The following is a 23919-nucleotide window of genomic DNA, read 5'->3' on the forward strand; positions in this document are numbered from 1 at the left end:
TTGTAGCATTTATCATGACTAACATTTTAGTCTACCAGAGTAAATTTTGAAATTATGTTCTAATTTGAGATGGTTCTGGTTTGATGAGTTAACTCTTGAGACATCTGAGTATAGTATTATGAAAGAACAAAACTGTTCATCAACCCTTCATGCCAGTGTTAATTTCTTTTAAAAGTAGGATTTTAATGTTTTTAAAATTCCTACAGTGACCCTTAAAATTTCTATGTATGTAATCACAAATGCACAAACAAAATGCATTTATAAGCTTATTGTGTAGTTCTAAAGACAGTTGGGAAACCCAGTTTTAATTTTGTTACTGAAATAATTTAAACATATATTATAGAACTGCTTCTTTTCAATCAACAGCAAGGATCTAGAAAGAGACTGCACAAGCAGGCACAATTTATTCACGTTTATTAGTGTTAGAAAAACAAAGTTGCCAAACTTCAATCTGTAACAAGTACTCTTACATTTATTTATTTTTTCATCTTACCACTGACATCAACATATATCCTTTGCTCATGCCTTAAAAAAAAACTCAGATAATTTATTTACAAAGATTCATTACATGCATTAACCAATGGTATACTCAAATCTGGGAAATTATTTTCAGCAAATGTGTAAAATTTCCTGACGATCTCCAAGAATATCTTAGTGACTTTCATCAGAGAAAGAGGACTTACCGGCTTTTATTCATGAGGTCTGCTCCTCGGGCTTTGTAATAATCTAAATTTGGATGGAATTGATAAGTCACTGGTCTTGGATTTCTCTATAGAAAAAAAAAGCAGTAAATTAAAATGTATAAAGCTATTTAAATTATACATTAACACATAAAAGAATGAAACAATTGTTTTTATATTCTTTCAGAAAAAAATATGTATAATAATGAAGTTTAATAATTAATGTGCTTGGGTTTTTTTGTTTTTTAAATTTGGCTGCACCTCATGGCTTGTGGGATCTTAATTCCCTGACCAGGAATTGAACCTGGGCCACAGCAGTGAAAGTGACAAGACCTAACCACTGGACTGCCAGGGAACTCCCTGTTGTTTTTTGTTTGTTTGTTTGTTTGCTTTTATTGTTGAAGTTTTGCCTTAACTGCTCTTAGTCTGATTAAACACTGAAATTGTCTTAATACATTTTCTTTTTACCTGTTTCATAGTTCACACAGATTTATTCCTTTCATTAGATTTCTTTTTGGTAATTTTGATCATTTTCAATATGCCTTTCCAAAATACAATCAGACAAAATTACAACAAAACTGAAATATTATATGAGATTAACACCAGCATAATCTACGCCTAAGGCCTAGGAGACACAAAGTGTCAAGAAAGCTGCATTTGAAGAAGAGCAAAACTCAAGTTAGTTTTTGATAACCAAAGTGCTATATATGCCCACTAGATGGCATACCAAGTCTTTCTTCCCCTAAAATGAATGAGTTATTACAGAATTCAGCAATTCTTTTGAAGTTTGCAGTTTCTATGTCATCTATTCTTATATACGAGTTTAATAAGTGCCCAGGTAGTGAAAATACAAAAGCAAACTGACCAATGCACATTTTCATAAAAGCAGCAATACACTGTACTTCCTGGCATTTAGTATTATTTATAAACTTGCAGAAATGTCCTTGAATCATTAGGTTGGGTGTGTCTATTTAAATAGGTTGCTATTATTTAATATGTCTATTATTTAAAAGTATCAAGTCCCTCAGGCAAATAAAAATTAATCAAATACACTTCCAGTTTATAAAAATGTAACATGTTAACAGCATAACTTAATGAATACCATCATCTCTGAAAGGTTAAATTATATATATTTTTCATTAAATAGTTTTAAAAAACTTATAAGTAAATGTGTTCCAATGTTTACCTGAACATATAACTCAAGGTAATAATTAGGACTTTGAACCGGAGCATGCCCTGTCCTTTGAGAGATCTAACTAGACATAAAAAGGCTGCATTTTATCTTAATAGAAAATTACCAATATGCTTTGATATCAGTCCTTGGAGACATAATCCCAAGGCACGAATATACTTGCATGTAGGCGGGGGTATATAATTGCTAAGGTTAAATAGTTTGAAATTCATCAAGCTAACAAGCTGCATCTTAAGGCCATGATGGACCTTTTCTTTTCTGCTGAAAAGAGAATATTTACAGAGCTCAACCCTTTCATAGCTCTTCCAAGTCAGCCGTAATCATCTGACAAAAATGACAATCCCTTGATTTAGTTCCAGCTACTACTCCACTGGTTTGGTATTCAACACAGTTCTACAATAATCAAATCTGAATTGCCTTGATGAAGATAACTGATGCTTCCATGACTACCATACTATTAAGTCTAACAGTGCAACTTCTAGCTCTCTAGGAATTACATAGGAACCTCTTGGTAGCTGATGACAACCTGGACCCAAGCATAACGGGAAAATGAAATAGAGGTCAAAGCCACTGGCAGACTGACAGTGCATTCATGATTTATTTTAAAAATTAACTTTCGTAGGACTATCACTCATAACCAATTTTGTTCTTTATTCTCAATACCTGGAAACATTTTGTTTTTGCTACTATAAAAGGTTTTTCTTCTCTTTCAACAAATTAATAAAGGATTATGTTCCTTTTTGCTAGAAAACAATGAAAGAAGGGAATGCATGGAGCAATTTCTTGAAACATCTTTATAAAGAAATGACAAGCAATTCAAGACACGAAGTGCTGATCTATCTAAGCACTTAAAGCCATTATTAGGAATAATGATCTAACTTGAACATATGAATGAGGCTCAAGTATTGCTTTCACTGAGGCCTATTTAAATTCCTAGGAGACTTACTAGTATCAAAAGGAGAGGCAGTTTAAAGTGCCACTGTACTGGGATGGAAAAAAAAGAATCAAAAGATGATGTTGAAAAATAGTATTTTAAATGTAAGAGAATAAAATCAGAAGTTATAGTTGAAAGTCATTAAATAGGGTTTTCTATCTGAGGTGATACTGTTACTAAAACAGAAGTATGTGTACACATGGATGGTCTAAACCAGCACTGTCCAACAGAAATATAATGTGGGTCACAAATGCAAGCTTCATATGTTATTTAAAATGTTCTAGCAACCACGTTAAAAAAAAAAGAGAGAAAAAAAGAGTGAAAGTAAATGTAATAATATTTTGTTTCATTTGGTATATCCAAAATGTTGTCATTTTAACATGTAATCAATATAAAAATAGAGATATTTTACATGCTTTCTTTTGTACAAAGTGTTTGAAACCTTGTGTATATTTTACACTGAGAGCACATCTCAGTTTGGACCAGCCACACTTCAGGTACTCAATGGCCACCTGTGGCTGTAGCTACTGAATGTCTGATATCTCTGTAAACAAACATGTGGCTACAGAAATCAACAGATATAGACACTTATTTTAAAAGGGCACATGTTTTTATACATTAAGATTCAGTACTGACAGTTCTTTAATTCACCTATAATTCTTCTCTTTTAATTTAGTTTAGTCTCTTAAAAGTCAAGAAATTTTGGAGCAATATCTTCTCACACAACTATGTACCAAAATGATAGCAATGGTTTCCTTAGTGGGATGAGATTAAATTAGCAGAATTCTGACCTTATGCAATTGAAACATTTTAAAAGTAATATTTTCTTTTCTTATTTTAAAGGATTTTTTTCCAAATAAAATTTAACAGAAATATAAGTTTTGATTTCTATTTTTTTATAGATCTGGAATTTCCTCTAAAATGTAAGAGCCACTAGAATTCTACACATATAAAACTCTGTATGTAAGAAAGACCAGATCCAATGACAGTTTTAAGTTCTCATTGTGTAGGACATGTGATGTGGACAACTTTAAAAGTATGTCTTTGCAAAGGATTGGAACAATTAGTAATATTTTAAACCCACTTTCACACAGTCAGGATTTCAAATATTATAAGCTTTTCCAAGCCAATATACATTTTTTTTTAAAAAAAGCAAAAACAACAAAAAAACCCACTTCTTTTTATTTGGGGGAATTTTTCTTCAGAAGAAAAAATGCTAATTATACCCTGACTTATATTGGTCTGTGTACAGAGGAACACCAATTATGTTTCATGACCTGAGAAGTCAACGTAACTATACATGAAAATGCAGAAATCACAAATTCAATCCACCCTGGGTTTACCATGCTTTTCCTAGACCAACCTGGATGGACTTGAAATAAATCTTCCACAAGATTACAGCTAATTGACTTCCCAAGTACCACTCCATCCTTCTCTGTTAACAAGCTGTTGGAGCTCTTAAGGCTTTCTCTTCAGCATGTTACTTTATGGTAACAGAAAAAGAATGTTGAAACTCCCACCTATGGCACAGATAGGCTGAAATCTGGGGAGGCAGCTTAGAGCCTTGTGCACAAAATGACTTACAGAAGCAGGATAGATAATAGTAGAAACAAGTGTCCTAGAGGGAACTATATGGAAAAAAAAAACCAAACCAAACCAAACTCATGTGGTACTTCTGAATTTTCAAAATGCTTTGGTTAATTTGGCATGATCAAATCAATTTACAAGTAGTGCTTAAATGACAGCAATCAATGTTAGGGACAAAACTGATTGAAACCTAACCTCTCCATTATAGTTAACATTCTTCACTTCTGAGGTCTATATTATATGATAGTAAGCTGTGCCTTAATGTAATTTCAGGTAAAACACTGTGTCCCTTACTGAGTGTGGCTTTTGATGGTGGACAACTCCCCTCCGCTCTATTCTGTAATAGAAGTGCTTCCCTGTCACCCTTACCTGCACAGTAATATTTCAGGACTTTAAGTTCAAACTCACTTTGCTATGGTAGTGTACAAAAATATTTAAATGCTAACCCACACTAAGTACAACTAACCACAAGAAATACAATTAACCACAAGATGAAATGTGACAATTTTCCTTGTTCTGAGCCTAGTGAAATCAAACTCATCCAACAAAGGTCATCACAAATAGTACTTTCTAGACTGATCCCTCTAACTCCAGTCCCTCACCTGAGGATTATAATCTCCTTTTGCATTGTTAATGGAAACTCCAGTAGGAAAAGAGTCTGAGGTACTCATCCTGCTTGCAACAACACATCGCCTGCCTTTCAAAGGCCTGACTCTTTGTAAACACATGTAGAACTGAACGGAGCAAAAGAAAAGCAATTCCAGTGATCCCTGTTCTAATCTATGAATGTACCAGCAGGAGGTAAAGAAGAGTTAAAGTGTTACGTTAGAAACAAAGGGACTTAAGGTAGACCTAACATCTTCTTTAGAGGCACAGTCTGCCTGGCAGGGGAGGCCAGGGATCCTGAGTCAGGGAGGTTCAAGTCCAGAGCCCGCCCCACCCACTCCTGGCTGGGAAGGAGTCAGTTTACACTCCGGCTCCGGTTTCCTCATCTGCAACATAACGGAAAGGATTAAACGGGACAATGATCATTAAGTGTGGCACAGCGCTGGGCACTTTGTAAAAACTCAATAAAATGGAAGCTATAGTTACCTTCTGATACCACTGAGCACTGATAAACAGAACTTTGATAGCAGATCTGACAGCTTGACGACTTGAAATCCATAACAAACAGGTAGAGAAAGCAGTGTTTCGTCCTTCTGATAACCATATATAAACTTAGGGCAGATTTTACCAAACATTCCATTTTTTAAAAAGTAAAAACACAAATTTAGGAAAATATATCATGCACATTGGACCTCATATGTGGGGAGAAAAGCTGTCTTATTTCTCAGAACAGGAGTACGTACAACCATACAATTTTTAAAAAATTGTAAAACCACATACTATTAATGCACAGTTGTTTACCAGCTAATGAAGTTACAGTAATTAAAGTGATTTCCTACAATAAGTCCAAATTATTATTTTTAGTTTATTGGTTACATTTTTTTACATTAAACTGATAAAGTTCCTGTAGCACTTGTTTAATAGAAAAGGTTAATTTATATTTACAATATAAATACAATGTCTGTTCGGCATGAAGAAAATATTTGACAAATGAAGAATTACTTAGTTTGCTTTCCCCTAATACCTTGCTACCAACTCTTAATTTTTAGCATGCCAGATTAGGGGAAGAATAAGGCTCAGAAGGAGAAACAGCACTGTAAAAAATACGTCGAACGTTTCCCTTTGATGAAAAATGAGACTCTTAATTTAGTGAATGTGTTATTGCCTCAATGCTGGGAGAAAAGCAACTGCCATTAGAAAAACGAATTGCTCAGCTGTTTATAAGCAAAAAGCTCTGGGGGAATTTCTCAGGACCCCAAAGGCAAAGCATTACAGGGTTACGCAAACATATGTTGCAGGTGTTTTAGGGGAGACAGGTGGGCAAAACTCAGCCCTGGAAGAGGAGTTAGTTTAATACGCTGTAGCTGAAACGAGGTAACCTAAATGCATCCAAGTGCAGGGCTGCCATGGCACCAGTGAACCAGAGCTGCAGAGCAAAAGCTCTCCCTAAAATAATTATCTTGTTAGTGCCAAGCAAACAGCATTTTTTCCTTCTTGTAGTTTTACAGAAAACAAACACTGTCAATTACTTTTTTTTTTTTCCCCCCAACTAAAGGTATTTTAAACCTGGAACAAAGAACAGCCTGAAATAGTGATAATTATCCAAAAAAGATAAGGATGAAGTATTGTTGTGTTCATTTAAACAAATATTCCTAAGAAGACAGTTTGTTGTAATATCCCCTCTTTGGTTCACTAGGCAACATTAGATTTATCATAATTCTCCTAAAGCCTAAAATATTTCTATATTAAAATGCTAATTTTGTCTTTTCTTTTGCCTGTAATTAAAGCTGGGGAGATATGTGATCTGATATTCACTGATTGCTAGAGGGTCCACAAAGATCTCAACATTTGTTTCTTATTGCTACATACTGCCCTCTTCATTAAAATTAGATAGAGCAACACAGTGGATCAAAAAGGCAGCCACTATAATCTTAAATGCTCACAAAATTCCCTTAAAAAAATATATATAAATAAGTGGCATTATCTAGATATTGCTGTCAAACCTAGATTTGTGTTTTATTTACTTCATCATTTATCTAGAAGTTGATTTTCTTTTTATATTATGTGCTATTGAGACAGTACTGATTTTACCATTATGTATTTATGTGTAATAGTATATTGAGCCATACCTTCCTTATATAAACCACTTTTCCTTATTTTTTTTAAGAACCCATGCCATGAATTAAATGCCAAATGCTTTGCATAAAATAAGTTCACAAAACATCAGATTTGGAAAAACAAAATCTAGTTTGGTTTTTTTTTTTTTTTTTTTTTTTTTTTACATTACAAAATCTAAAACGTGGATACCACATAGACCTTCATCAAAAAAAAAAAAAAAAAAAAAAGAAAACAAATCTTTTGAACAAGGTTGTAAATGAGAATTTCACTTCAGTACCAGATTAAAATGACCTCTGGTTTATATACTAATAGTTCCTATGTCTTTTGATAGGAAATATATATTACAGATACTAGGTATTAAGAATCTTAGTGCATTTGACAGAAAAATTTAAGTAATTTCAATCTATGAATCTACAGATTAAAACAAAAAAGAAAAAAAAGAGAATTTAAAAGACCTTAAAAAAAAAGAAAAGGAAGCAAAAATTGTTAATTGGTAAAGACACAGACAAAACCTCTGAACCCATGCCAGCCTCATTTTACATACTGAATAAGCCCAATTCCCTAAAGTGACATCCACATCCATACCCTGGCAAGCCAAGATCTCAGATGGCAGAGAAGCATTTTAAACCACCTGTGCGTTATGCTCGGCTGTAGCTTCATACAATAAATAGACACCAAAAGAGAAATAAAATTTTTTCCTTTTTCTAATGTATTTACATTTTGAATTTAGCATGCAGGAAGATGCCAGATTAACATGCCCCCCCAATATATATATATATATATATATATATATATATATATATATATATATATATAAATAAATATGGAAAGCAGTTCATGTTTACACATTTTCTTTGTTACTAATCCTGGGCCTCAAAATATTCCTTTTAGGTAGTTGGTGAGCGCTGTTCAGCAGCACTGAACTCTTCACCTTTTCCCCTTCCTTGAATATGAGCAAAGTGGGGGAGGAGGAGCCTTACTTCAATGCTTTAGAGACAACTGGAAACCCATTTATCTTTTCCTAAGACTGAAGGTTCCCAACCTTCAATGATACAAAGCAAAAAAGGAAAGAGGGAATCTCAAAAAAAAAAAGAAAAAAAAATCCTAAAGATTCCATTTTGGGAAAGAAACTTAACAAACTAAAATCTCAGATATAAAAATTACCATCGTAAATTTTTATTTTTAGAAATGCTAAAATAATTTTAAACAAATTATCATCAGAATAGAAGCTATTTACAAAATGGTTTTAGGAGTTTTGAATCCTCAAGAATAAGTCTATGTGACCCCAAAGGACTGAGAACCCTGGTTTGAGAAATTTTACCCCATCTTCTTCCCTTTCGTGACCTGCTATTGTAATTGCCAAGGCAACAAAAGCTGAGCTCCTGCACTGAGGTCTGGTAAAAGAAAGTCTTGCACAGTCACACTTCTCATGTAATATTGGGAGTAACTTCAATGATAAAACATCTTGCAATTAAAAATTTTATTATATAAATACACTTTTACTAAGGTCATTCACTTACACTCTATCTTTTCTGATATTTTTTAGGATAACCATGAAGTATTTATACTGAACTTCGAAATGTCCAAGAGATAAATTAGAAAGCAAACATAGGGCTTCCCTGGTGGCGCAGTGGTGAAGAATCTGCCTGCCAATGCAGGGGACACGGGTTTGACCCCTGGTCTGGGAAGATCCCACATGCTGTGGAGCAACTAAGCCCATGCGCCACAACTACTGAGCCTGTGCTCTAGAGCCCGTGAGCCACAACTAAAGCCTGCACGCCTAGAGCCCGTGCTTGGCAACAGGAGAAGCCAACGCAATGAGAAGCCCGTGCACTGCAATGAAGAGTAGCCCCTGCTCGCCACAACTAGAGAAAGCCCACATGCAGCAACGAAGACCCAATGCAGCCAAAAATTAAATAAATAAAAAAAATAAAGCAAACATAAACTATAACACACAGATAAGAGTTTTATTTTCCTGAGTGAGACCAATCTCTACTTGAGAAAGTGTGTCAAGTTAGACCCAGAAACCACAGAGAAAAGTCCCTATGGATGGACTCTTGCTCTCTTGATTGTTTTATTCTAGATTTCATTGTCATTATAAAAAAGAACACTGACATCAGGTGTGAATTTCTCTACAGAGAGGATAATGTCATAAAGTATTTTTTTTTTTAATTTTTTTTGCAGTACGCAGGCCTCTCACCCTTGTGGCCCCTCCTGCTGCAGAGCACAGGCTCCGGATGCGCAGGCCCAGCGGCCATGGCTCACAGGCCCAGCCGCTCCACGGCATGTGGGATCTTCCCGGACCTGGGCACGAATCCATGTCCCCTGCATCGGCAGGCGGACTCTCAATACTGCGCCACCAGGGAAGCCCAAGTATTCTCCTTTTAGTCAATACCTTTTGATAGAGCTCAGCCTTAAAAGTGAAGCCCCCCTCAAACATCTAGTGATTATTAACAGGGACTTCCCTGGTGGTCCAGTGGTCAAGACTCTGAGCTCCCAATGCAGGGGGCCTGGGTTTGATCTCCGGTCAGGGAACTATCAATAGATCCCATATGCTGCAAGTAAAAGATCCCATGTGCCGCAACTGAGACCCAGCACAGCCAAAAAAAAAAAAAAAAAAAAAAAAATCTAGTGATATTAATTGGTGAACCATTTGCAGGCTGCTCACATAATATCTATCCTAGGGGTTTTTCTGGTGAAGACTTTGGTGTCCTTTTCAGAATAATGTTTTTAAATACATAAAATAGAAAACATAGGATTATAAAGGAAAACAATTATACTGAAATACAGTAATTGAAATACTGAACAAATTTATAACACAGTAAAATGTGCCTTTTTATTAATGTATTAAATAAGATATATGGCTGGTCTAATCATGACTACAATTTAGAAGTAGTGATGAATATAAATGGTATTTCAAGATATCTTCATCCACTGTAATGTGATATAAAATATCTGTGTTGCTATCAGTGAAAAAGCTTCAGGTGCTCCTAATACTACTGTCCTTTGTTGTCTTCATCCATTTTTCAAGGAAATATTAATATAAATTTTCTGATACTTTCAGGATAACAGTGAAGTATTTACACTGAACTTTGAAATGTCCAAGCGAAGAGAGAAATCAGAAAGCAAACATAAATTATAACACACAGATTAGAGTTTTATTTTCCTGAGTGAGACCAATCTCTACTTGAGAAAGTGTGTCAAGTTAGACCCAGAAACCACCGAGAAGAGTCGGTGGTTAAATATTAAATTTTAGTAAGGGCTTAGTGCAAATAAAGACGTAAATTTTTCTCATCCAAATTCTTAGACTCCCCCCGAATTCTATCCACAGACCATTTGGGGGCCTTTTCTCAGAAACCTGAAAGGTGGTTTCGGATAACAACTTTCCTCGTGGGAATGTGGAGTTTTATGGGTACTACTGGGTTAGTTTATTAACTCTACTGCTGAATAAATGTGTACAGGGGAGAGAGTCAAAATAGAAAGCAAGAGCTAGAGGGAAGGCAGCTAGCAATCAGGGCTGTTAGGGAGTCGGGAGGAGATAGTGGAGAGCCCCAGCTGTGCTAGGCTTTAACCCTGCAGATGCCGAATTTCTTTACCTACTGATGGAGAAGGGTTTCAGTATATTAGCAACTGGCATAGCTGTAACACCAGATGGATGCTGGCCCTAGACGGAAAGAATGTTTGGGAGTGGGGTAAGTTTAAATGTACAGGTTTTGCTCTGGATAGCATCCAGTGCCTTACCTGAATGAATGAGAAGTGAGGCCAGGTGGAGGATGATGGTGAGGATGGTGGGGGAATGCTCTCACTGAATGCAGTTACAGTGAAGCAAGCTGTCTATTTCTGGAGAGCCCACTCTTTCTGTGCTACCTTCTTTGGGATGGTTTCCATCACTGGGGGGCAGCTGATGGCAGTCAGATTTGTAGAGGGGTTCTCCTTCAGTGGGGCTGTCCACTCACCACTTTTTTTTTTGTTTTGTTTTTTTTAGAGGGAGCTGAACTTTCTTAGTCTGTAGGCAGAAATGCTGCAAGAAGACAACTCTCTTCTGAGATCATTTTTCTGAAGAATCAAAGCATTAAGTTGGGGTCCAAGATCCCCTTCAATGGAAAACTGAAGCAGTGCGAAGAAATAGTACTGTGTAAAACTTGATAGTGATTCAGAAAGTAGAATGAGAAGGTCTTCAGTAATCATTCCATCTAGGTTAAGGGGAATCTTTGGAGGCCTTTTCCAGCAGTTATTCTGTGTGGAAGTACAGAGCTCTTATTTCCCGATGGACACTGCATTTAAAACGCCTTTGAGAGAGATGACTTGACTTATTAAATGAAAGAGGAAAAAATACCATATAGAACAACATACAAAGTTCTTTTTATGTAAATATATTTTTTAAAGAAATAGTTTGTAGAAATTGACAAAGACAATCTTAAAATTCATATGGAAATGTAAGCAACTGTAGTTAAGAATAGCTTACTACAAAACTGATTTCAAAACTTACTACAAAGCTACAGTAATCAAGACAGTATGGTACTAGCATTAAGGGCAGACGTATAGATCAATGGACTACAACTGAGAGTCCAGAAATAAACCCTCACATTTATGGTTAATTAATTTTTGACAAAGGGGCAAGGCAATTCGATGGAGGAAAGAATGTTTTTTTCCAACAAACATAACTGATGTCTAAATGGAAAAGAATGAATTTGTACCCCTATCTCACACCCCACACAAAATCAACTCAAACTGGATCACAGACCTAAATGGAAGAGCTAAAACTATCAAACTTTTAGAAGGAAACTCAGGAGTAGATCTTTGTGATCTTGCATTAGGCAATGATTTCTTAGATATGACACCAAAAGTATAAGGGATAAAAGAAAACATGGATAAGTTAGGCTTCATCAAAATTAAAAACATTTGTGCTTCAAAGGACACCATTAAGAAAGTGAAAAGATGATCTACAGATGAGAGAAAATGTTTGCAAATCATATGTCAGATAAGAATTTTGTATCTAGAATACAGTAAAAACTCTTACAAACCTTTAATAAAATGAAAACCCAATAAAAAGTGGACAAAGGATCGAAAGAGCCATTTCTCCAAAAAAAAAGTACAAATGACCTATAAGCACATGCAAAGATATTCAACATAATTAGTCATCAGGGAAATGCAAATCAAAACCACAATGAGATACCATTTCATACCCCTTCGAACTGCTATAATAAAAAGGACAACAAGTGTTGGCAGGCAGGTCAAGAAATTTGAACTGTACTTCATACATTGCTGGTGGGAATGTAAAATGGTGCAACCACTTTGCAAAACATTTTTTGACGGTTCCTCAAAATGTTGAATGTAGAGTTCCCATATGACCAAGCAACTCTACTGCTAGGTAGATACCCAAGAGAAATAAAAACATGTCCAGGAGCTTCCCTGGCGGCACAGCAGTTAAGAATCTACCTGCCAATGCAGGGGACACAGGTTCTAGCCCTGGTCCAGGAAGATCCCACGTGCCACGGAGCAACTAAGCCCATGCACCACAACTACTGAGCCTGTGCTCTAGAACCCGTGAGCCACAACTATTGAAGCCCACACACCTAGAGCCCGTACTCCACAATAAGAGAAGCCACCACAATGAGAAGCCCGCACACCGCAACAAAGAGTAGTCCCTGCTCGCCGCAACTAGAGAAAGCCCACACGCAGCAACGAAGACGCAACACAGCCAAAAATAAATAAATAAAATAAATAAATTTATTAAAAAACCAAAAAAAAACCTGCTAAGCCTCCATGTCTGATATTAACATTTCAGACCGCTTCTTAGAACCCTAGACCCAGGACATGACACATCTGGGGCTGGGCAAGTTCCACCGTCCTGCCTCCCCAGTGACTCCTGTGGTGAGATCACACTGCTGCATGACCAGGACGCCCACTGTGGTTCAGACCTGTCTTAATTTTTCCCCTGACTATAGCAAGTCTCTAATCTCGTGCCCCTCTGATCTGTACATATAATGCCACCAGAATCACCTAAAAATATAGGCCTGATTTTTTTTTTTTTTTTTTACTTCCCTTCCTCAGTTCTGAATCAAGTCTCAACTGCCAATCAAATAAAGTTCCAATTTCTTAGCATGACATTTAAGGACCTCCATGATCTGGGTCCTAAAACACTTCTCTTATCACCCACCATGTACCCCATGTTTCACTCACCACAATCTATGGGCATTCCCCAAATCTCCAGACTTCAGGTAAACTGTTCTCTCAGGTTAGAGTTGTCTACACACTGTTCTGCGCTTTCTGGAATCCTTCTCATTCTTAGTCAAATACACCTCCTGTGTAAAGCCTTTTGTAAATTTCCACATCACTCCACCGTCTCCATTCCAACAGCATGCTAATTTTAAGTTAATTTTGCATTTACTCCACCTTGCCTTGCATGATGGTTACTTGTATACATGTCTGTCTTGCACGTAGAGTGTAAGTTCCCTGAGGGCTGAGTCATGTCCAGATCTCCCTATATATCCTCTCTGTCTCTTGCAAAGTGTCTGGTACATGGTATGTGCTCAGTGATGATCAATGAACTACATAAAGCGAAGAGCTCGCCAGAGTCTGGCCTTTAAAGAATGAGCTGCAGAGGACTAGGGTGAAGATCCATCTGACCTGCATGTCCACATGACTAATGGAAGGCTCAGAGAGAAGCCCACACAAGTCCTGTCCTCAGCGTGAGGCCAAAGATGCTGCCATTACACCCATTTTAGAAAGAAGCTCCAAAAAGGCTAGCTGGCAGTGAGTGTGATCTCATGCTGCTCCCAAAGTTTTGCTGGATGAACAGAATCCTAACTCACTGAGTCCAACATCATGATCACAATTCAGGTCACAAAAATGGAAAGAAGACCAGTCAGCAGACAGCAGAGTGAACGCGAGTTGGCCATAACTACCTGACCACACCCCTGTTTGGTGGGTTATTTCACAAAGGAGCATCTGGCTGAGTGGCTGTGGATGGCACCCTGCTTTATAAAGAAGAACACAGGCAATATAATTAACTTTTCCTAATTGAGTTGAATTCCTTGCAGGCAGTAGGTTGTCTGACTATTTTGTTTTGTTTTTCTGGTGTGATATTGTCTTTGTTTGTCTGGGTCTTCATAGGAGCTTTACTAGGAAATTGAGAATCTGGATGTCATTTTAAAACCAAGAGGTGCTATCTAAGCTGGATGGCAAGGGAGGTTGTGAAGCTGCCAGTAGGAGAGGGGCAGAAACAGCAATCCATGTAGAAGGAAGACAACACAGAGCTGGGGTGAAGACACTATGGAAAGAAACATTCTTCTGTCTCTATCCATCCATCCAGCCAGCCACCCACCCACGAATCCTTCTATCCAAATACCTCCTATGTGTCAGGCGCCATGCTAGATACCAGCAGTACAATGGTGACACAACAGTTATGACTCTACCCTTAAAGAGCCGGAGGATGAGACAATGAAATAATTACACACATCAATGTAAGACCGTGCCTGTGCCGAGTGCTTAGAAAAGGAAGTATAGGGTGCTGTGGAAGTGCAGAATGGGGTGATTTTATTTCATCAGAGAGATCAGGGAGGACTTCCCAGAGGAAGTGACAATGAACAGCAATCCGAAGGAAGACGGATTGTCAACTATGTTTGAGTTGTGGGGGAAGGTTACAGAGAGCAGCAGTGCAGCAGTGAGGAAAATTCTTGTCATTCTTGGAGCTCTCAACAGCCTTGAAAATGTGACTTCTTTTTCTAGACAGCACTATTTAATGATCAATGACGTCTAGAACCTTCAAACTTTATCTACATTAAAAAGCAGTAGATAATTTTATTTTTATTTTTTAAAAGGTTAGCATTTATTTATTTATGGCCACTCAGTGCAGCCTGCGGGATCTTAGTTCCCCAACCAGGGATCAAACCCGGGGCTCCCCTGCAGTGGAAGCACAGAGTCCTAACCACTGAACCGCCAGGGAATTGCCAATAATTTGTAAAAAATCAACAAATAGAGTAAATTATTCAGGGAGGGGTGGAGTCAAGATGGCGGTGTGGGAAGACATGGAGTTCACATCTCCCCACAACTAGGCTGCCTGCCGGAGGCTGGCGGGGGACCTCGACACCCAAGGAGACAGGAGGAACCCCCAAGCGAACCAGTAGGATGTGGGGGGACTGAGGGGGCAGGAGAAGTGGAGGCTGGACAAGACTGACACCCAAGGAGTGGTTGAGAGGGGGGAGGGGTTCCCACGCCTGGAGGGACCCTCAGGAGCTTGGATCAGGTGGGAGAGCACCCAGCATTTCCCCTGCCCAATCAGGCAGGGAAGTCTGCCCAGCTCTCCAGCCAGGTCCTACACCCTCAGAGGCACCCTCTGGGCCACGTTGGTCCTGGGGGTGTAGGAAGGAGGCCAGGGCAGAACAGGAAAGGCAGGCAGGTGGGGCCCTCCAGGACTGGAGGAGCAGGAGGAGGAGTGAGGGCATTTGCCCTGCCCACCTGGGCCAAGGAAGCCTGCTGGGCTCCCAGGCTGGGTCCCCCGCCCACCAAGGCCACCTCCCCCACACCGGGTCACACTGGTCCTGGGGGGTAGGAGGGAGGCCTGGGGAGAGCAGGAGTGGCAGGCGGGAGAGGGCCTCCAGGACTGGAGGAGGAGAAGTGGAGGAGAAGTGGAGGCTGGACAGGCCACTGGGGCCCAGGAAGCCTTCTGGGTTCCCAGGTGGGTTCCCCAGCCCTCTGAGATCAGAGACAGGAGGCACACCTGGGCCCCTTCTGTTCCGATGAGCCTAAGCCCCACCCCCACAGCACCCAGGGCCTTTTCCAGCCTGGTGGGTCCGAAGCATAGGCCCAACCCACAGCCCAAACCCCACCCCTGCTTAGGCCCTGCCCTCCACAGCCAAGGCCTTTTCCACCTCTTTTTTTTTTTTCTTCTCTTTTCTACTACTGTGGTTCTGTTTTATCTTCTGGTTGTTGTTTCATCTATATTTTTATTTTCATATTCTTTCTAACATATCTGTTGGTTTCCTAGTCTAATTTTATTTTTTACTGTTATTGTTCTCCTTTTCTTTTTTTTTTTTTTCTGTCCCAGATGGCTTGCAGGGGTTGGACAGAAGCTCCTGCAGTGGGAGCTCGGAGTCTGAACCACTGGACTAACAGAGAACCTCGGACCCCAGGGAATATTCATTGGAGTAAGGTCTCCAAGAGTTCCTCATCTCGGCAGCAAGACCCACCTCTACCCAACAGCCTACAAACTCCAGTGTTGGAAGCCTCAGGCCAAACAACCAGTATGACAGGAGCACAATCCCACCCATCAAAATACTACTAATAATAATGAGATGGCAAAAAAATATGTCACAGATGAAGGAGCAAGGTAAAAACCTACAAGACTAAATAAATGAAGAGGAAATAGGCAATCTACCTGAAAAAGAATTCAGAGTAAAGACAGTAAAGATGATCCAGAATCTTGGAAATAGAATGGAGGCATGGATTGAGAAAATACAAGAAATGTTTAACAAAGATCTAGAAGAACTAAAGAACAAACAATCAGAGATGAACAACACAACAACTGAAATGAAAAATACACTAGAAGGAATCAATAACAGAATAACTGAGGCAGAATAACAAATAAGTGAGCTGGAAGACAAAATGGTGGAAATAACTGCTGAGGAGCAGAATAAATAAAAAAGAAGGAAAAGAATTGAAGACAATCTCAGAGACCTCTGGGACGACACTAAACACACAAACATTCGAATTATAGGGGTCCCAGAAGAAGAAGAGAAAAACAAAGGGTCTGAGAAAATATTTGAAGAGATTATAGTCAAAAACTTCTCTAATATGGGAGAGGAAAGAGTCACCCAAGTCCAGGAAGCACAGAGAGTCCCTTACAGGATAAACCCAAGGAGAAACACACCAAGACACATATTAATCAAACTAACAAAAATTAACTTCAAAGAAAAAACATTAAAAGCAGCAAGGGAAAAACAAAAAATAACGTACAAAGGAATCCCCATAAAGGAGTGGCAGGATATACTTAAAGTGATGAAAGAGAAGAACCTACAACCAGGATTAATCTACCAAGCAAGGATGTCATTCAGATTCAATGGAGAAATCAAAATCTTTTCAGACAAGCAAAAGCTAAGAGAATTTGGAACCACCAAACCACCTCTACAACAAATGTGAAAGAAACTTCTCTAGGCGGGAAACACAAGAGAAGAAAAAACCCCACAAAAACAAACCCAAAACAATTCAGAAAATGGTAATAGCAACATACATATCGATAATAACCTTGAATGTAAGTGGATTAAATGCCCCAAACAAAAGACACAGTCTGGCTGAATGGATACAAAAACAAGACCCATATATATATTGTCTACAAGAGACCCACTTCAGACCTAGGGACACATACAGACTGAAAGTGAAGGGATGGAAAAAGATATTCCATGCAAATGGAAATCAAAAGAAAGCTGAAGTAGCAATACTTGTATCAGATAAAATAGACATTAAAATAAAGACTGTTACAAGAGATAAGGAAGGACACTACATAATGATCAAGGGATCAATCCAAGAAGAAGTACAACAATTATAAATGTTTATACACCCAACACAGGAGGAGCACCTCAATACATAAGGAAAATGCTAACAACCATGAAAGGGGAAACTGACAGTAACACGATAATAGTAAGGGACTTTAACACCCCACGTATACCAACGGACAGATCATCCAAACAGAAAATAAATAAGGAAACACAAGCTTTAAATGACACAACAGACCAGATAGATTTAATTGATATTTATAGAACATTCCACCTGAAAGTGGCAGAGTACACTTTCTTCTCAAGTGCACACGGAACATTCTCCAGGATAGATCACATCTTGGGTCACAAATCAAGCCTCAGAAAATTTAAGAAAATTGAAATCGTATTAAACATCTTTTCTGAACACAATGCTATGAGATTGCAAATAAATTACAGGAAAAAGACTGTAAAAAACAGAAATACATGGAGGCTAAACAGTGTGCTACTAAATTACCATGAGATCACTGAAGATATCAAAGAAGAAATCAAAAAAATACATAGAAACAAATGACAACAAAAACACGACAACCAAAAACCTATGGGATGCAGCAAAAGCAGTTTTAAGAGGGAAGTTTATAGCAATTCAATCTCACCTCAAGAAAGAAGGAAAATCTCAAATAAACAATCTAACCCTATACCTAAAGCAACTAAAGAAAGGAGAAGAAAGAAAACCCAAAGTCAGTAGAAGTAAAGAAATCATAAAGATAAGAGCAGAAATAAATGAAATAGAAATGAAAAAAACAATAGCAAAGATCAATAAAACTAACTGGTTCTTTGAAAAGATAAAATTGATAAACCTTAGCCAGCCTCATCAAGAAAAAAAGGGAGAGGATGCAAATCAATAAAATTAGAAATGAAAAAGGAGAAATCACAGCTGACACTGCAAAAATGCAAAGGATTATGAGACTACTACAGACAAATATATGCCAAAAAGATGGACAACCACGAAGAAATGGACAATTTCTTGGAAAGGTACAATTTCCCAAGACTGAACCAGGAAGAATTAAAAACTATAAACAGGGCTTCCCTGGTGGCACAGTGGTTGAGAGTCTGCCTGCTGATGCAAGGGACACGGGTTCGTGCCCTGGTCCGGGAGGATCCCAAATGCCGTGGAGTGGCTGGGTCCGTGAGCCATGGCCGCTGAGCCTGTGCATCCAGAGCCTGTGCTCCGCAACAGGAGAGGCCTCAACAGTGACAGCCCCGCGTACCGCAAAAAAACCCACAAACTATAAACAGACCTATCACAAGAAATAAAATTGAAACTGTAATTTAAAATCTTCCAACAAACAAAAGTCCAGGACCCGATGGCTTCACAGGCGAATTCTATCAAACATTTAGAGAAGCGCTAGCAACGATCCTTCTCAAACTCTTCCAAAAAATTGCAGAGGGAGGAACACTCCCAAATTCATTTTATGAAGCCACTATCACTTGGATACCAAATCCAGAAAAAGATATCACACACAAAAAAGTATAGACCAATACCACTGATGAACATAGATGTAAAAATCCTGAATAGAATACTAGCAAACAGAACCCAGCAACATATTAAAAGGATCATACACCATGATCAAGTGGGATTTATCCCAGGGATGCAAGGATTCTTCAATATATGCAAATCAATCAATGTTATACACCATATTAACAAATTAAGGAATAAAAACCATATGATCATCTCAATAGATGCAGAAAAAGCTTCTGACAAAATTCAACACCCATTTATGATTAGAAACTCTCCAGAAAATGGGCAGGGAGGGAACCTACCTCAATATAATAATGGCCATATATGACAAACCCACAGCAAACATCATTCTCAATGGTGAAAAGCCTAAAGCATTTCCACTAAGACCAGGAACAAGACAAGAATGTCCACTCTCGCCACTCTTATTCAACATAGTTTTGGAATTCCTAGCCAAGGCAATCAGGAAAGAAAAAGAAATAAAAGGAATACAAATTGGAAAAGAAGACATAAAACTGTCACTGTTTGCAGATGACATGATACTATACATAGAAAATCCTAAAGATGCCACCAGAAAACTACTAGAACTAATCAATGAATTTGGTAAGGTTGCAGGATACAAAATAAATGCACAGAAATCTCTGGCATTACTATACACTAACAACGAAAAATCTGAAGAAGAAATTAAGGAAACAATCCCCTTTACCATCGCAACAAAAAGAATAAAATACCTAGGAATAAACCTACCTAAGGAGGCAAAGGACTTGTACTCAGAAAACTATAAAACACTGATGACAGAAATCAAAGATGACATAAACAGATGGAGAAATATACCATGTTCTTGGATTGGAAGAATCAATATTGTGAAAATGACTATACTACTCAAAGCAATCTACAGATTCAGTGCAATCTCTATCACACTACCAACAGCATTCTTCACAGAATTAGAACAAAAAGTTTTTACAAATCGTATGGAAACACAAAAGACCCCAAATAGTCAAAGCAATCTTGAGAAAGAAAAATGGAGCTGGAGGAATCAGGCTCCCTGACTTCAAAGTATATTACAAAGCTACAGTAATCAAGACAGTATGGTACTGGCCCCAAGACAGAAATATAGATCAATGGTACCAGACAGAAAGCCCAGAGATAAACCCATGCACATACAGTCACCTAATTTATGACAAAGGAGGCAAGAACATACAGTGGAGAAAAGACAACCTCTTCGTAAATGGTGCTGGGAAAACTGGACAGCTACATGTAAAAGAATGAAATTAGAACACTACCTAACATCATACACAAAAATAAAGTCCAAATGGATTGAAGACATAAATGTAAGTCCAGACACTATAAAACTCTTAGAGGAAAACATAGGAAAAACACTCTGACATAAACCACAGGAAGATCTCTTTTGACCCACCTCCAAAGTAATGAAAATAAAAACAAAAACAAACAAATGGGACCTAATTAAACTTAAAAGCTTTTGCACAGCAAAGGAAACCATAAACAAGATGAAAAGAAAACCCTCAGAATGGAAGAAAATACTGGCAAATCAAACAATGGACAAGGGATTACTCTCCAAAATATACAAACAGCTCATGGAGCTCAATATCAAAAAAAACAAGCAACCCAATTAAAAAATGGGTGAAAGACCTATATAGATATTTCACCAAAGGAGACATACATATGGCCAAGAGGCACATGAAAAGATGCTCAACATCACCCTAAATATCTCAGCAACTTCCAACATGGTTATTTGTTTATTTTTAAATTCAGTTGATCTCTCTACAACATCTGTCACTAACCATTTCCAGGTTCTTGGGATTATCCACACTTGGGCAATTAGAATTCTATTTTCTCATGTGGTATATCTATATACAATGGAATACTGCTCAGCCATGAACCAAAAAAAGAAGAAATCTTGGGACAACATGGATGGACTCTGAGGGCATTAGGCAAAGTGAAATAAAACAGAGGGAGAAAGAGAAGTACTGTATTACCTCACTTATATGTGGAATATAACTAATAAACAAACAAACAAAATAAATGAACCAAAACAAACACGTAGATACAGAGAACAGAGTAGTGGTTATCAGAGGGGAAGGGGTGGGGGGAGGGTGAAATGGGCAAAGGGGTCAACTGGAAGGTGACAGAAACTAAATTTTTGGTAGTGAGCATGTTGTAGTGTATACAGAAGTAGAAATATAATGTTGTACACATAAGACTTATATGTTATAAATCAATGTTACACCAAAAAAAAAATAAAATTAAAAAAATTAAAATATGTCTATCCTCTCATGGCTTTCCACATTCTGAGTCTTCTCCACATGTTCCTTCCTCTTCCCCTGTTATGTCCTGTCATTCCCTTCCCAGCTCTCTTCTGATCTCCCCAACATACCATTCCTGAGATCACTTTCATTCCCTCAACTACAATTAATATCCATCTTCCAAGATTTCTAAACCTGTATCTCTGGTCCAGATCTCTCCTTTCAGCTCTAGACACACATTCCCAGTTGTCTTCTGGACATCTCTTCCTGGATATCCCACAACCTACTCAAAACCAACTCATTATCCAACCTTCTTATACCTAAACATTCTCACAAACCTGCTCATCTATATATTTTTCCACTGACTCAATCAATAGGTGGATACCTTGGAAATACAACTAACTGTTCACCATCCAAAGCTTTGGATCCATTCGCCAAGCCTTTGTTGACCCTGTCTTAAATGCTCCTCGAAGTCATTCTCTACATTTTCTGTTTCCTAGAAGCTCATAAATATGTCTTATTTTTTTAAAAAAGGAAGGAAGAAAGAATGAATGAAGAAAATAAGAAAAGAGGAGAGGAAGGAAACATTCATACTATCTATATTCTATTGTTTGCTCTCCTACAGCAAAAGGAATGGTTGGTAGGAAATGACTCTAATTTTAATAATAATATACACACACACACATTAAACCCGCCAGTGAAATCCTTTAGGGCACCAAACTGTGTTACTTCTGTGATAATGAAATCTCTTCTCCCTTGTTCAATCAGAGGTCAATTTCTTTTGAATGAGTAAGTCCTAAATATATTCTGAAATTTTAGGGTTTTTTTCAGTGCTATTTCACATACTGTTTCATGTGTAGTCGCTTAGTCTCTAGAACTCAAATGCAAGGAAGTTCAAGTAAGAGAGCCTAAATAAGATGTTATCAATTAAGTAACTTAAGTAGTTGATCTCAAGTTAACAGCTGACATTCTTGGCAGCAGGTTCTTTCGTAAGTGGAATACATAATAGATACATTCAATTAGAACCTTTAGGAGAAAATATGGTGGGATTTCTCCAGATACTGGCTGGTAAGATGAGGGTAAAGGGTTTACCTCTTTTCCGAGTTTATGAGAAACAACTCTACCCATTCCTGTCATTTTTCTGCCTTCTTCAAATTTTCCTCCTTTGGCAGTGTTCCCCAAAGGCAGTTCAAAGCAGGTAAGCATCATACAATGTTTACTTTAAATGGAATAATTTGAAATATTCTCTATTTTTATTGCTATTGTTATAGCGAGAAAGAGGGAAGTGATGAATCAGGCACTTGTACCACAATAGGAACTTCAAGAAAAGGCCAGAAAGAATCACATAACTAAAAACCCCAACCTATAACATGACGATGGTCAGATCTAGGGCTGACGATTCTGTATAACATCTTACAGTGCTCCACTTCATCAATTCATCTCTCTTCAACACATTTTCAGTAAACACTACAGAAGATAAGCTTAAGGGGCTATCAAAACAGCTAAGAATGGCAATGTATGGAGAAAAACTCTTGAAACAAAGTCCCCCTAAAACTGAGTTCCTCTGTTGAGTTTATGATTAACCTCTCTATCCAAAAGTTTACTCCCTTTCTTTTCCTGAACCTGTTCCCCTCAAGATTAAGGAGTATCAAAGAAAAGGGGAGACTGGAATCATATGCAAGCCCTTGTGCCCCTGTCCTTTGAAGTAAAATGCCTTTGCCTTAGTCTCCCAGGTCTCCCTTGAGTCTCAAAAGGCTGACTCAAAGAGTTAATGATCAGGAAATGTGAAGACGTAGAAACAAAGAATGGCTGTTGGGCCGGGAAACTGGTAAAAATTCAGACTCTAAGTTGGCCACATAGCAGAGTCACCAAAGCTGCAGTTCCCTGAAAAATACAGATACAGGCGTGACACACATTCCTAAGCTGTTTGTACAGGAAGCAGAGCCCACTAGAAGAAAACTGACTGCAAGCATGTAGACCCTAGACTGGTTGAAACCAGGTTGATGATGCTTGAAACTTCAATTTGATGCCAACCAATCTGAGAACTGTGCACAAGCTGATCACATACCCTGCAACCACCTCCCTCACACTGTCTTTAAAACCCCTTCCCTGAAAGCCACTAGGGAGTCCGGGTCTTTTGAGCATTAGCTGCCTGTTCTCCTTGCTTGGTGCCCTGCAATAAATGCTGTATTTTCCTTCACCACAACCTGGTGTCAGGAGATCGGCTTTACTGAGCAGGCGAGCAGACCTAAGTTTGTTTCAGTAACCAACTAGTTTTCTCATCCTGTCGGGGATGTCAATGTTCTGGACAACCCTGGAAGGTCAAAGTTGGAAACAACAGAGCTGGCAGAAGCCCAAAAAACTGTGTGACCCTGAGATACCCCCACCCTTGACTTCCAGTGGATTGTCACTTGTGTGAAAGTTAAACACCTACTGTGTTAAGGTATGGAAACACAGGGGTTCATTTGTTACAGCAGTTGGCCAGCCTTAACTAACACAGTGTAACAATGAAACAGAATGATCACTGTGGCAGGCACACACTTTAAT

General features: G+C 38.2%; 1 protein-coding gene across 22 annotated transcripts in view; it reads right to left on the reverse strand.

Annotated features, from left to right (window-relative positions):
• Positions 1–23919, reverse strand: part of TBC1D5 (TBC1 domain family member 5) — a 567716-nt gene that overhangs the window by 98476 nt on the left and 445321 nt on the right. For all 22 annotated transcript variants that reach the window (XM_067033841.1, XM_067033850.1, XM_067033846.1 and 19 more), the window contains one exon: positions 684–769. In XM_067033841.1, the coding sequence (XP_066889942.1) occupies positions 684–769 (86 nt within the window). The remainder of the gene's footprint in view (positions 1–683; positions 770–23919) is intronic.

Source organism: Kogia breviceps, chromosome 5 (genome assembly GCF_026419965.1).
Source record: "Kogia breviceps isolate mKogBre1 chromosome 5, mKogBre1 haplotype 1, whole genome shotgun sequence".
Lineage (NCBI taxonomy): Eukaryota > Metazoa > Chordata > Mammalia > Artiodactyla > Physeteridae > Kogia > Kogia breviceps.